The sequence below is a fragment of the Penicillium odoratum genome (genome assembly GCF_028828045.1).
Source record: "Penicillium odoratum strain IBT 22623 chromosome Unknown utg000008l_segment0_segment0, whole genome shotgun sequence".
Lineage (NCBI taxonomy): Eukaryota > Fungi > Ascomycota > Eurotiomycetes > Eurotiales > Aspergillaceae > Penicillium > Penicillium odoratum.
Window position 1 is genome coordinate 542,461 of NW_026643150.1, and position 14,501 is coordinate 556,961.

The 14,501-nt window shown below is 50.6% G+C and overlaps 6 protein-coding genes across 6 annotated transcripts; 4 read left to right on the forward strand and 2 right to left on the reverse strand.

Annotated features, from left to right (window-relative positions):
- Positions 1-846: 846 nt before the first annotated feature.
- phoB (regulatory cyclin phoB) lies at positions 847-1,947 on the forward strand (the record flags this gene model as incomplete). The annotated part of the gene is made up of 1 exon (XM_057144358.1): positions 847-1,947. One exon carries the CDS (start codon positions 847-849, stop codon positions 1,945-1,947), a length of 1,101 nt encoding a protein of 366 aa, XP_056990112.1.
- A 667-nt stretch (positions 1,948-2,614) lies between these two features.
- Positions 2,615-4,469, forward strand: N7520_010426 (putative tRNA-specific adenosine-34 deaminase subunit Tad3; the record flags this gene model as incomplete). Its single annotated transcript, XM_057144359.1, has 3 exons — positions 2,615-2,711; positions 2,772-2,823; positions 2,882-4,469. The coding sequence occupies 3 exons, from the start codon at positions 2,615-2,617 to the stop codon at positions 4,467-4,469; spliced, it is 1,737 nt and encodes a 578-aa protein (XP_056990113.1).
- A 712-nt stretch (positions 4,470-5,181) lies between these two features.
- N7520_010427 (uncharacterized protein) lies at positions 5,182-5,370 on the reverse strand (the record flags this gene model as incomplete). Its single annotated transcript, XM_057144360.1, has 1 exon — positions 5,182-5,370. The coding sequence occupies one exon, from the start codon at positions 5,368-5,370 to the stop codon at positions 5,182-5,184; it is 189 nt and encodes a 62-aa protein (XP_056990114.1).
- A 365-nt stretch (positions 5,371-5,735) lies between these two features.
- On the reverse strand, positions 5,736-8,376 carry N7520_010428 (mRNA-binding ubiquitin-specific protease UBP3; the record flags this gene model as incomplete). Its single annotated transcript, XM_057144361.1, has 2 exons — positions 5,736-7,775; positions 7,834-8,376. 2 exons carry the CDS (start codon positions 8,374-8,376, stop codon positions 5,736-5,738), a joined length of 2,583 nt encoding a protein of 860 aa, XP_056990115.1.
- Positions 8,377-9,177: 801 nt separating this feature from the next.
- On the forward strand, positions 9,178-11,435 carry N7520_010429 (RING-type E3 ubiquitin transferase MAG2; the record flags this gene model as incomplete). Its single annotated transcript, XM_057144362.1, has 2 exons — positions 9,178-9,432; positions 9,492-11,435. The coding sequence occupies 2 exons, from the start codon at positions 9,178-9,180 to the stop codon at positions 11,433-11,435; spliced, it is 2,199 nt and encodes a 732-aa protein (XP_056990116.1).
- Positions 11,436-12,203: 768 nt separating this feature from the next.
- Positions 12,204-14,129, forward strand: erg4 (c-24(28) sterol reductase; the record flags this gene model as incomplete). The annotated part of the gene is made up of 5 exons (XM_057144363.1): positions 12,204-12,241; positions 12,376-13,398; positions 13,455-13,786; positions 13,844-14,061; positions 14,118-14,129. 5 exons carry the CDS (start codon positions 12,204-12,206, stop codon positions 14,127-14,129), a joined length of 1,623 nt encoding a protein of 540 aa, XP_056990117.1.
- Positions 14,130-14,501: the final 372 nt, after the last annotated feature.

Genomic DNA, 14,501 nt, shown 5'->3' on the forward strand with positions numbered 1-14,501 from the left:
AGCACTCCATACTGATACGAATTCGGATACGAATTTTATACCCACTTTTCGCCCTTCGGCAGTAATCAGATTAAACCAATGGTTCCATCAGAATTAGCCTCCAAGACGCGGCGTCCCTTAATCTACACTAGTGACTTAGTTACCGTAGATTAGGAGTTGACTAACGATTTCTCCGGTTAGAGCGGCTTCCCAAAATGGTTTAGCGGTGAATGGGGTTTTCCCTCATCATAAAAGTCTGACATGACCCCCATTACCGCCTTCCTCTTTCTCTCTATAACGCCTATTCCGTACCTATATTAGGTCACTAGTCTATGAGTTTTAGGCGGAATGGAAGTTTTATCTGGCAGAAAATATGGGCAGAAAATTATGTAAACACCCGAGATGCAGCCTGACGTAATCCAGCCCTGTGACCTTGTAACGTATTGTAACGATTGTCATAGTAAATTTCCTCCTCACCAATCAATTGGTCTTATTTCTCCGGAAGGAAGGCCGGTCTGTCGGGGCATGGGCCGTAAATCTGATACCTCATGTATTCGTCGTAAAAATTACCTCATAAAGAACAGGATTTTTACTCCCAAAACCCCCATAAGTGGTACCCCCTCTCCTTTTCTCCTTCTTACTCCCTCATCAAATTGAAATGAGTAAGGGTTCCTGCAAAGTTGGCTCTCCGCAACCAGAACCCCCGGATTTTCAACTTACCTCCACCTTACGATCTACGTGAGGATGAGGCCGTGCGCCAATAATATTCAGGTTCCGCAGGTGCCCCATTGACTCGTGCGCCCACGTGGTGCCAGCGTGCCTTCCTATTGCTTTGCCGCAACATTCCTCTCGATCCCTCACTAAGCCATGTTGGCTTCGTCCCCTTCACCCTCATCGGCCGCGCTACGCTCTGGCTCCGCACATCCACACTATGAAAGTGCTCCACAGTTTAGTAGCCCACGTTCATCCCGCTTGGCCATTGAGGAGCTCCGGTCGGCTTTGAATCGCCATACTGTCGATCCCAACTCCCCTGATTCCCCCGCTGCCTTCCAACGTCGACGCGCTTCTGCATCTGTCGATCCCTCTGCTTCCTACGTTTCCTTGGCCACTTCTTCTCCGTCCGCCACTATTCCTACCGCCACGCCACCGGGCCCTTTGAACCCACCACCTGCCCCTTCAGTCTCAATGCCAGCCCTGCAAACTTCGGGGGGCTCCAACAAGCGCAACAGCCAAAGTGACCACCACTCGCCAAACGCGCCTTCGGCGGGCCAATCTGGTGGTCAGGATGTAGAGGTGTCGCAGACCAAGCGCCTGCGCCCCTCTGCGCCCAACGTCAAGATCTTGCCGGCCCAATACGAACTGGCTGATCCCCGTGACCTGGTAGTGCTGATTTCCAGTATGTTGATGGAGCTCATTCGCTTCAATGACAAGATTCCCCTGCATCAGGGGCGTTTGACGCGCTTCCACTCCCGATCGCCCCCTCGCATATCCGTGCAGGATTACTTGCAGCGCCTCACAACGCACGCCACCCTCTCACCACCCATTCTTCTCAGTATGGTCTACTACATTGATCGTCTCTGCGCATTATACCCCTCCTTCACTGTCTCCAGCCTCACAATCCACCGTTTCCTCATCTCCAGTGCCACAGTCGCCAGCAAAGGGCTGAGTGACAGCTTCTGGACCAACAAAACCTACGCTCGAGTGGGCGGCATCGGCATGAACGAGTTAGCCATGTTGGAACTTGAGTTCCTTTTTCGAGTTCAGTGGCGCATCGTGCCTCAACCTGAGGTTCTGGTTGACTACTACCAGAGCCTTGTAGAACGGTGTGAGGGATTTGAGATTGAGCGCAACGGTAGTACATCCACACCTGCGGCTACGACTCCTGCGGCTACGACTCCTGCGGCTACGACTCCTGCGACTACGAATCCTGCGGCTACGACTTCTGCGGTTACGACTCCTGCGGCATGAAAAAATCCCCTAATGTACAGAAAATACGATCTGGCTCCGAATGACTCGTGACGGACTTGTTTTCTTTTCGGGCTGGCCTCAGAGTTCCACGAATATGGCCCAATGATCGACTTTACATTGTGGAGATCTTTGCCTACCGACCTTTAATACTCTACCGAATTTGCATCTACGGCCTGACCCATGTATATGCTATTAGAACGCATCAAGAGTTGGTGTTGGATGCCATAGAAGCGGGTCTATGTTTAGCATACTCCACGCGGGGGCGGTGATTTGTAGCATGTTTTCAGCGCTTCATTTCCAGCGGAACATTCTGGCGTTTTGGATCTTGGAGGTTTTTTATCTACGAACCTATTATCTTACATATATTACCCAAAAATACGATTTTATTCTGATGATCAAATTATCAAATATTTACATTTGCGTAGTGATTTAGGCCCTTTCCTTCCTAAGAATTTAGGGCATAGGGTGCGGGGACTAGGGCAGCGGATCTTAGAAATCTTGAACTTCATGCGTCACTGAAGTGTTTTTCCAGCTTGTTGCTCTTTTTGGTTTTGTTCACTTTTTAATTCTCTCACTTTCAGTCATGAAGCAAACCTGCCTCTCAAAACTTACGCGATCGACTTAATCTCTTTCAATTCTTCCCTCCGCACCTCAACCCCCCACCATCATGGGCGTCGCAGAGGTAGTCCATGCGATTCAGCCTTTGCGCGGAGCGGTCGTTCCTATTCGGACAGTCCAGGAAACGCGACCACTTGAGGAATTCGGTATGACTTTCCACGATTGTGCCCCCCGCTATGTATATCGCTAACTAACTCGCGTGCCAGATGACGCCTATGTCGCAGAAGTCAATGTGAAAGGTGCAGCGAAGGTGATAAAGTGAGTTAGCCACATACCGATCCTCTTTGCAATGAATTAAACCCATTCATTAATTTAGGGCGCTCGACTCCAAGTATCCCCGAGTTCCCTCGCTCCCTCTTTCGCATCTACGCCGCTTTGCCAAAAGAGAGATCCTGCCAGCGTCACTTCGCGCCGCAATTGAAGCCCAGGGCTCACCTGCAGCAGGAGGACCAAAGACTATCTTTGTTGTCATTTCACCCCCATTGCCTCCCGCAGAGGCACTGCAAGAACTACTCGCTCCCTTCGCGCCAGAAACTTATGGCTCCAATCAACCCACCGCTTCGCCTGATCCATCTACACCTGAGCCCCCACCCGCAAATATCCAACTCTACCCTATCAAGATTCCAATTCAACCGCCTTTCAATGCTGCCCAAGCTGAACGATGGAGCAGAACACTCTGGCCTGTCGTATTTAACCCCGCCGCACCCCGGTCCACTGTCGCTCCGCCCCCTCAGATCCTGACTCGGGCCCAGGAAACCATCGAGCCTCGTGCAGGATACTATCTCTCTCTTGCGCGTAAAGTTGCAGATGAAGCGATCCAGTCAGGCCGTGGCCGCGGCGTCGGAGCAGTCATCGTCGATCCGGCCATCGAAGCCGCACTCGAAGCAGCAGCAGAAGAAAGTGGCGAGTCCAGTACTGAACGATGGACTGACGCTGTCCTCGCTGTTGGCGGTGATGTTCGTTTCGCCCGATCAGAAGCTGGAAAGCCATCCCAGACAGATTTACACCCCGGCGTCACTCCTAACCCGGCCTGCGCGATGTTCAATGCCGATGTAGAAGGCGGCCCAGATCTGCATGCACTGATGCGTGCCGTGGAGCTTGTTGCACGACGACGCCGCGAAGATCCCGAGCACCAGGAAGCGATTGCAACTGCCTCGACCCCGCAATCTGTTGTTTTTACGGACCCTCAGCTTTCTATGCAACTGAGTCCTCTCGAGTCATACTTCCTTTATCAACCTGGTCTTCCGACCACCCCCACCAGCGTCCCTGCGGTCAACACCAAACAGGAGTCCTCGCCTAGCCCCCAAAAGAAAAGGAAACACGAAGAGCCTAATCCTGAATCTATCTCTGCTTCTCTTGACCCTATCAGCCTTAACCCCACCCATGCCGCACAAGGGCAAACCCAGCCTACAACGCCTCCCCTCCCAGCTCCCCCACCATCAACCGTCACGACTTTCACTGATCCTACGACTTCTCACCCTCTTATTGAGCAGGCGAAATCTACTCCTACCTCTCCTGTCCCAGGTGTAACCTCTCGTATTCGCACCCGCTCGCAAGGAGGATATCTCTGCACAGATCTCGACATTTACATGTCTCACGAGCCTTGTCTCTGCTGCTCTATGGGCCTGCTTCTCTCTCGGTTCCGCGCTGTTATCTTTCCGCGTTCCGGCCGGATGAAGAGTGGCGGTCTGGCGTCGGAGCCTGTTATTGCTCCTACGCCTTGGGATGATGATTCCGACGACGAGACTGAAGAGGTGGATGAGAAGAACAAGGCTGGAAATGAACGTTTGTACTATGGCTTGCACTGGAGGAAGGAATTGAACTGGCGCGCTTTAGGATTTGAGTTTGTTGAGGATGAGGAACACCAGGACAAGGGTGAAGATGATGTGGTCTTCAATGCTTGAAGTATCCCACGATAATCATGATATCGTGTATCTATGTACATGCCCATACCGATGGCATTATCTAGGTTTATGTACTAGAAAATTACATTTACTAAGATGGACTTGAAGTAAATTTCCTTTGAAATTTTTTTGGGGTTCTGTAAAAACATGCTTTTTCGAGACTCTCCTTATTCCTCCTCTTTCTCCTCTTCGTTCCATTTATTCCCAACAACTGCACTTCAACACACTCGCACACTGCCTCCAATGGAATACCCAATCGGGTATGACCAGCAATCTCGCTATCCAACGGACAACTTCAACAGTGACTATAAAGCCGTAGCATCAGAATAAATGCTTTTTCCCCTAAGTCGACCGACAACATCACCATAGCTGCCATTATTCCTCGTCTTCCACGGTCTATGGGGAAAAAAAAGGTAAGGAAATTCATGACGTCGTCACATATCCCCCTTTCCACGCCAAAATAGCGCAGCCAAGCATAGCAAGGAAAAGGGAAGTAACAACAAAATTGGCAACTGCCTGTATCTTTCTCTGAGTCCAAGACGGTCAGGAATGAAAATGGCTATCCATGAGAAAAACAAAGAAATAAAGAAGTAAATACGCAGGGTATAAACTGGATCTGACATCCCATAAGGTACAATCCAAAAGATGGAGGGGACTCAGAAACGAACAAGTGTTCAATATGACAGGGAAGAGGGAGATTCTGAGATGTTTACTAAACATCATCTGGGGTAGAAGCAACCGAGGTGGCCCAAAGGTTTGATGAAGGTTGAGAGGAGGTCTTTGGTTGTTGCTTGATGAGATAAGTCGCGGCAAACCGCAAGAATTGGCCCGAGGACATTTCCTTGGGAGCCTCAAACCAAAGGAAAAGAATACTGGTTTCACCTTCCCATTTCAGTCCCATTTCAGTCTTGGGTTGCCAAGCAATGACCTCGGATGCATGGATGGAATTTTCGAACGCGGCTGATAGTCGCGAAGCAGCTGGGTGGTATGTTATGTATAACCGAACAAATCAAAGAACATTAGAGCCCTGCAAGCATTTGGGGCTAAAATTTCATAAAATCAATGAACATGGCGGCAAGGTTCACGATGTGTGCCACCAACCAGGGGGTATGAGTATGGGTATGATGCTCTCAAAGGAAAACGATGACAATGGTGATGAGGTAAAACGATGAGGGAAACGGATTCAGCCGCGAAATACAGCTTTCAGGAAGGATTGACTGGAATACTTGAAGCAATATTGGGGTCCTGTCCCATATTGCACCAAAATCAAGCCATGCGTTGATAAAACAGCAGATAGGCGACGCGGTTGTCGCGGCTACCATATCTACCCAGGGGGGTTCGGACACCCGACGAGGTAGCAGGAGAGGGGGTGACACCGTTGACAGACTTCTTGCTCGCGTGGCTGCTAGATCCATTTCCATTGACTTGGCTCCAGCCTTTGTCGCTGTCCGCTGAATCCATGTCATCCTGGTCAATGTGATCGAAGATGTTGCCGCGAGGATTCTTATCGTGCTTCTGTTGTTCGAAGGCAGCTGCAAGCACCTTCGGGTCCTCCTCACCACCAGCTTCAGCCACATCTTCGCTGCGAACGCGACGAATGATAGTATCATCCATACGGATCCACTCACGCCCATCTTGCCGTCTCACGTCAACGGTGTAGTGTCCGCCGCTGGCATTCATCCCATGGTGATAGATGACGCCCATTAAACGATACTGAGGAAGACCACCGGAAGCGGTTAGAATATTGCGCCGGTGGGCAGGGAAGACCTCCAAGGGGATCTCCAAGTCAAGAGGATAGCCAACTTTTTTCCAGATCTTTTGGGTAGCTCCAGTCACACTATCGTACTGGAAACGCTTGAGATGAAGGATGAGAACCGGGGGCATGGTCTCGATGAACATCTGCTTGGTCGCGGTGACGTTAGGCCCACGAGATGAGTTAAAATCACCCTGAATGCTCTCCGGCTTAGTAAGTCCCTTGAGAGCGTCAATGATGTTGTGGACTTCAGAGGACCCAATGTCGAGTTGCAGAGGCTGGTAAGGCTCCATAGTGACTGAGGTCTTGTTACCCGGCACCTTGAACTCTGACCGCAGCTTGCCTCCGAAGATTCTTGTGACAGGTGATTCAGTTGCAATAGCTCCAGATGACTGAGTCAAGGCAGCCTTCTGCTTATGGCCAACCTCCAGCCATCCATCACCGGATGCGCCATTCGCGGCATCTTCGGCTCGCTGTGCCTCTTCGGCCTTTCGGGCATGCTGGGCCGCACGATCACATTCTTCATGGAGCTCTTCAAGGAGGAAGCCCAGAAACTCTTGAGCGTCCTGCTGGTGGCCGCGCCGCATATCTCTAAAGCGGGGCAATTGTCGGATCATCTCATACACGAACTCGGGAACAAAAGCATCGCCATACTTCTCGAGCTCATTGGGCTTCAGTCGCATTCTCAACTGCTCTTCTGAAGTGGCCGCATCAATGACACGGAACTCTCTCATGAACATTATCAGGGCATCGATCATGGGTACGTCACTGTGAAAGCTGTGCGCAGATCTGCGACCAACATAGTCAAGGAACTGATGGAAGGGCACGCATGAGACCAGAATCTGCAGTACTGAGTTCATATAGCACATATTCCCGGTATTCACCAATCCTCGAGGCTCGAGGAAAGCAATCTTGTCACTGTATTTGGTGACATCTTCACCAAGGCTGCTCAAAACATCTGCAAGGGTCTCGCTCTTCTTTGTGGCTGCTGTGCTCGGCTGGGCCGAAGCCGCGGCGCTGGCTGACTTAGCGGCTTGCTGCGATCGAAGAAGCTCCGCCCATGACTTAGGAGCAGAGGCAGGGACGGGCGAGGATGGCTTGGATATATCTTCTTTGGTGTTTATAGACTCCAAATTGGCTTCCGGGGCAGTGACTGCATTGGATTTGGGGGTATCCGAGGTAGCGGTGGGGCTGTCTTTGGTCTGTCGACGCGGAGTACCTGGGGTGTTTGGCACCACCGGGACAACGAGAACGGCAGGCTTAGGAGTTCTCTGCTGGACAGTTGACTTTGCTGCGGATGAGGGAGTCGTAGGCTGAGTCGAGTTTGTATCCGATTGAGGAACGGAGGTCGTTGGAGTCAGAGGTTCAATGAGTTGGGTTGTAAGGTTTGTTGTCTTAATCTCTTCAACGGGCTCAACCTCTCCCTTCCTTGGTCCGATTATCCATCGCCCGTCTTTCTTAGGGAACTCTACTGAGTCCCGCATGGGGTTCCTCCTTTGACGGCGAGGAAGTCTGGCGGGAAAAGAAACGTCAGGGACCGACAGCCAAGGTACCTATTCTAACGATTAAACTATGCTCGAATGGATATCTCTGACTTGAAATGAAGCTTACCGGTGCAGCAAAAGCTGGTTTAGGGTCTGGTAGGCATTTGGGCTCCCACCGTGGTGGAGGCGAAGCGACAGGATACTGTTGGAGTGGCTGAGGGGGGAGGCCGGTGTGATCATGCAGCTCGGGTTGAAATGGTGCTGGGATTGACGGGGACATTGCTTGCTGCAGCGGAGTTGATGTTGGAGGTTGCATAGGCAAGGATTGAGGGAGGTGACTCGGGGCCACGATGTGATGTGCGGGTGGGTACATGGTTGCCATCATCGGTCCATAAGGCTGATGAAATTGACGTGGAGGGCCATGCACTTGGTAAGGGTACCAAGGCTGTGGGTACTGTTGTATGTATGCAGGAGGCATGTGGCCGTTCATTCCATTCATATTGTTCATCCCATTCATTCCATTCATCCCATTCATATGCGGCGGATATCCCCCCATGTACAGCGGGGAGCGCATATTGGGAGGGCCTGGGTTGTAGGAATAGTCATGCTGCCTCCTGGACGGGCCCATGGGCGGCTGCACATGCGGCATTGCGGGTAACTGATGGTTCATCTTGACCAGAGCTCAAGAAAGAAAATAGTTGCCTTCACCGTTTAGCCACGCGTTGCCTCAATGGGAGCCATGCGCGGGAGAAAGTAAGATAAGCCAAAAGTGGATGCCCTAGGTGCACTTATGCAGCCATATTGGCCTCTTTCCAGATATTGGGAGGTTTGTCGTTAAAGGTGTTCGGGGGGGGGGGGGGGGGATATATCGATATATCGGATGGAGTAGTCGAAGAGCTGGAAGGCGCAGGAGTTAGGAACCGGCCACAATGCGCGAAAAGAATACCCAACAAGAAGGCCAGTACTGGATTCTCACATTTCAGGGTAGAATAGATAAATTCAAGGGACCAGTGGTCAAAGCGGTAGGGTGGGTGACAGGAAGGGTAGAACAAGTCAAGAGGTACCTTCTACAATTAATCCGCGCTTGTGCCGAAGAGAAGCTGAAGTGAAGAGTCAAGGTGGTGATTAGTCAAGCCATGCTGAGTCATATGCACGTGCTGTCCGATGACATGCCCCTCCCATGTACTTGCCTCTCAGATCCCGCGATCCTTCGACTTTTGGCCGCTGTCTCTATTCTTAGATGGCCTTTTGAGGCTCATTCTACTCTTCTGATTCGGCGTGCTTTGTTACAGTGACCACTGTGAATGGCCAGTCCGGTCTATCTTCATTTGCCCTGATTAGGCGGGTTTATTCAAAGACTCCCCTCGTTCATCCATCCCCCAAGATTCACGTCTTTGGATTTGTCGGAGCAATTTGACTATCTAGCTTATTTTTTTTCCAATCTATGCTTGGTGGAGATTTCGACTTGGAAATGTCGTCTAACGCAGGACAGAACCCGCCCTCCAAAGCAATAAATATATCAAATACTCCGGCCGCGCCTGCCGCATTCCACTCAACAGCTTCACTCGATATCAACACTCAGCGGCGTGTCGGTGGCTCTGGAAGCTTTGGATCAGGGTCCTCTTCCAGGAATTTGGCGACTGCCAGGAACACTCAGGGTCGAAAGAATCAACACAAGAACCAGAAGAAATCGCGACTGTTGGATGATGACGAATATAGCGAATCGGTGGGTGATCTAGGGTCGTTCACATGCGAGCGTTGCCTACTGACCCTACCAATACCCAGGCCGTGATGAAATCAACAAACAGTCGCAAAGGGCAAACGTCCATCACTCACTTGATGAACTTTTCTCTCCCACCACGTCCACAGTACCAACCACCACCTCGCAATACTCGGCGTTACAATACATGGGGAGCGGGATCCGGGTATCATGCTGTAGACAAGGCCCGTTATGTTCATGCCAACTATCGATTCATTGTTTCACCGGATCGAAATTACCATTCGCAGGCAGCCAATGCCGACGTCCATTTGGATTGGGCCTCTGTTCTTCAAGTCCTTGTCTCCGCGCAGACTCAAGCTGCTAGCTGTCCAATTTGTCTATCCACGCCTGTGGCGCCACGTATGGCTCGGTGTGGGCATATATTCTGTCTTCCCTGTCTCATTCGGTATATGCACTCGTCTGATGATGACAACTCAGCCCCGGAAAAACGCCCCAGGTGGAAGAAATGTCCGATTTGCTGGGATTCAATTTACGCTTCTGAGGTTCGTCCTGTTCGGTGGTTCCGCGGGCAAGAGGGAGATCTTCCCTTCGAAGGGGGGGATGTTGTTCTGAGGCTAGTAAAGCGAGAACCTGGCAGTACCCTTGCCCTACCTCGTGACGGTGCCGAGACGCTCGGACGGGGAGAAGATATTCCCTGGTACCACGTAGCGGAAGTTGCGGATTATGCTCGAATAATGAAAGGGGGCGAAGACTACATGAAATCTCAGTATGATTCCGAGATTGAGGATCTGCGCAGGCAAGCAGTTGAGGACGAGCTGTTGTTCGGCGATGAGAATACATGGACACGGAAGGCCATTTCCGGCATACACGAAGCAAAGGAGAAACTGCAGGGCATTGGCAATCCTCCAGCTGTTCTACGCCAACTTGCAATCTCCAGATCAACCAATCAACCTGCAGTGGACGCCGAGATTAGCATGCTGGGCCCATCTGACATTGCTATCACATCTGATAGTCCCGTCACTGACTCAGCGCCCGGCCCCACCACTGATTCTCATCAGTTCGCAGACTCTACGTCGACACCAACAACTTCTGATGAAACAGATCAACTATCAGACACCATGGATAAATTGCGGGTGAACTCGGATTCTATATCCAAATCACGACCTAAAGGCAAGGGCAAAGAGGCGCATGGCGCTCATCCATCAGACGAGCCATATTACTTCTATCAAGCCTTGCCGCAGTTCTATCTGTCGTCTCTTGATATTCGGATTCTGAAGGCGGCATTTCATGAATATGCTTCGTTCCCTGCGACGATACTGCCCAGAGTCGAGCGTATTTCAACAGGCCACATCGTTGATGACGAACTTCGCAAACGAGTGAAATACTTAGGCCATTTACCCCATGGCTGTGAGGTCAACTTCCTTGAATGTGACTGGCGTGATGTGGTTGTACCAGAAGTTCTGTCACGATTCCGTACCGAGACTGAGCGGAGGCGAAAGCGCAACCGGGAGAAGGAGGCCCGCGAGGAGAAAGATCGCATCCGTGCAGAGAAAGAGGAGGATGATAAACGATGGGCTGCAGCACGACACAAGCGACCGAGTATTGGAGGCGTCAGCGAAGCGCCCTTCTCTGCCCATGACTTCCAACCGCTAGCCAGCAACGACCCTGTCCTGTCCGATATGGGCACTTCCTCTGCCTCTTCCCCCCGCGCTTCCTCGCAGTCCGGGGCATTGGCCTCTCCCTCTACCAGTCCACCAGGCACCCGAACTGTCTGGGGTACAGCAGCTATTGGTTCACTCTTACCGGGTTTAGAAGCTCAACTCGGAACACCTAGTGACGGTTGGCTGCATGGGTGGGAGGACGAGTTACTGGCCCAGCAAGAGTCTGAGATAATGGCTCTGACGGCCCCCGATGCTCTCCCACCAACATCCGGTCCGCCGAATGGAGGCAAGAAAAAGAAGAAAAACAAGATCACACTGATGTCCACTAACAGCCACCGAGGTGCCTAAGTTGGGCCCTTGGGTCCCCCATCATTGATCGAGCTTATTTTTAATAGAAAGTTCGAAGAGCTGTGTATTGAGAGTCTCGACTTTTGTCTTCCCTGATTTCTCTTGTCATCATCACAATATACTATATTCATTTACCGATGCTATCGAGCGTTCAGGGTTGTCTCTTTCAAACAGCCGGTTCCGGGCCCACATTTCGGTCCCAACATTTTACATGATGTCGAATATCTGAAATGAAATAAACATAAATTACAAGCGATCTTTGGTCACAATTGATGAAATTTATCCAATTATTTTTTTACGATTTATATCAATATATCCACTCTACCATGTGTGAACCTTGGAAGGTTCTTATGCAGAAGTAAGCGCTAGAAACCCAATTGATGCTTTGCCGCCAGGAACGATAAGCTTGGCGCATGATCGTCACTGCAGGGCAGGAAGCCACCAAAATTGTGAAATTTTGATTATGTGAAAAGAAAGATCCAATGATTATTTAGGCAATTAATCAATTGGGTAAGACTAAATTTCCATCTTTACAGATTGAAGCATTATAAAGCCAGGTTGGAGTGGGGGAAAGAACCAAGGTCCACGTTAGTGCGGAAGAGGCGCAAGTCAAGCGTATTTCTGCCACCCCAGTGGGCGGAAAGACACGCGCCAGGTACACCAGATTGGTTTTCCCTTTCCCACTTCCTTTTTTCCACTTCGCTCCCTACGTTCTTTACTTTCCACACTCATTGTCCTCTCGGATCTCATATTTCCGAGTAGGTAATCATGACTATCACACGTTCCCAAACAGGGAGAACCCCTAAGTGAGTGACTGTGCCAGGATCTTACTTGCGATCCACCCCCCGTTCAACCCCCGTGAGGATTGTTTACAAGATCCACCCGCAATTGCCTAATGTTGTCCCTTGAGAGCCTCCCAATAACGTATATATTTTATCAGGAAGGTGGAGCGCCCCGGCTTCGTTGAGACTCCTGGCCGTCGCTCCAATCGTCACAGCTCTGCTTTCGACGGGAGTGAGAACGATACCTCCGACACAGTTGCCAGCGATTCCAAATCAGCCACTCGTCGTCGCGCTTCCGCCAAGGTCAAAATTGAGGAGGACACACCAGCGAAGTCAGAGACCAATGGGAAGGTCGCCGCCCCTAACCCTGAGTCTCGCATTGTGGATGGTTGGAGCCCGGGACTCGATCCCAAGATCGACTACAGCGGTCACTATGAGTTCGGTGGTTCTCTCGGCGTTTCCGCCATGATGATTGGCTTTCCCATGCTCATGTACTACATGTGGATTGGGGCGACCTACTATAATGGCAAATTCCCTACCCGTGAGGAGGGGCAAAGCTTCTCTGACTTCTTCAGCCACATGGCGCATCTGGTCTACACTGGTGCTTTCCCCTCGCTCAAGGCATGGGCTATCTACTGGATTTTCTTCATCTTTGAGGGTGCTTGTTATGTGCTGCTTCCTGGTATCTCTGTCACTGGCCGTACTTTGCCGCACTCAGGCAACAAGCAGCTGCCCTACTACTGCTCGGCCGTGTGGTCTTTCTACACTAGTATTATCCTTGTGTTGGCTCTTCATTTCACCGGTCTTTTCAAGCTCTACACAATCATTGATGAGTTTGGTCCTCTGCTTAGTGTTGCCATCCTGTCAGGCTTCCTGGTCTCTATCGTTGCCTATTTCTCGGCCTTGGCTCGTGGTGCTGAGCACCGCATGACTGGATCCCCGATTTACGATTTCTTCATGGGTGCGGAGCTTAACCCCCGCATGTTTGGAATTCTTGACTTCAAGATGTTCTTCGAGGTCCGTCTGCCGTGGTTCATTCTGCTGTTCCTTTCCATGGGCGCGGCCGCTCGCCAGTACGAGGTCTACGGCTATGTTTCTGGGGAAGTAATGTTCCTTGTTATGGCACATTTCTTGTACGCCAATGCTTGCGCCAAGGGTGAAGAGTGCATTGTGTCCACCTGGTAGGTTTATTAAACTGGTTTATGCTTTAGGATCATACAGCTAATATTCAAACTAGGGACATGTACTACGAGAAGTGGGGCTTCATGCTCATCTTCTGGAATTTGGCTGGTGTGCCTCTGAGCTACTGCCACTGCACAATCTACTTGGCCAATCACGACCCCGCAGAATACCACTGGAACCGCTTCTTCCTTGCCTTTCTCTTCGTTGCCTATCTGTTTGTTTACTGGATTTGGGACACTACGAACAGCCAGAAGAACCGATTCCGTCAGCAGGAGCGTGGCACCCTGGTCAAGCGAAACACCTTCCCCCAGCTTCCGTGGCAAACTGTCGAGAACCCTAAGACCATTACCTCTGAAGATGGCTCGAAGATTCTCGTTGATGGCTGGTGTAAGTTTATACCAATTTCCCTTTGCGCATGACCCAAATACTGATCACTTTATATAGACGGCAAGGCCCGCAAGATCCACTATACTTGTGATCTCTTCTTCGCCTTGAACTGGGGTCTTATCACTGGCTTCTCCAGCCCCTTCCCTTGGTTCTACCCACTCTTCTTCGCCTGCATGATCTCCCACCGTGCTTTGCGTGATATCCAACGGTGCCGAAAGAAGTACGGCGAAGCCTGGCTACAGTATGAGCGAGAGGTTCCTTACCTGTTCATTCCCGTGAGTCCAATCCCATTCAGCTGCTCTCAGAATCGACTTTAACAGTTCTGTCACAGTACGTCATTTAATTAACGCCCTTTGACGATGGTGTTTCCCACCCTTTTCCATAACCTCTGTACATTGGGTTCAAGGGCATATTTCTGCTTCTGCCCATGGGCCTATCAAAATTCCCATGAAAGCCGTTGGACAAGTTCAATTGCACACTACTTGGGATCCTTCTTATTTCTTTATAATGCTTGCCATGGTGTGGTTACCGTATATCGGTGCGGTCAACTTGGCAGTGACTCTTCAACATTCAGTTCCTTGTACAATATTCAATCCATTCCTGAGTTTTTTGGTTCTATATCAATCAATGTTATTTAGTACTAGTAATGGTATTCAGCTTAAATCTTGTATCAGGCATGAATTTGTGAGGCATTCACAAATTCATGCCTTGCTGA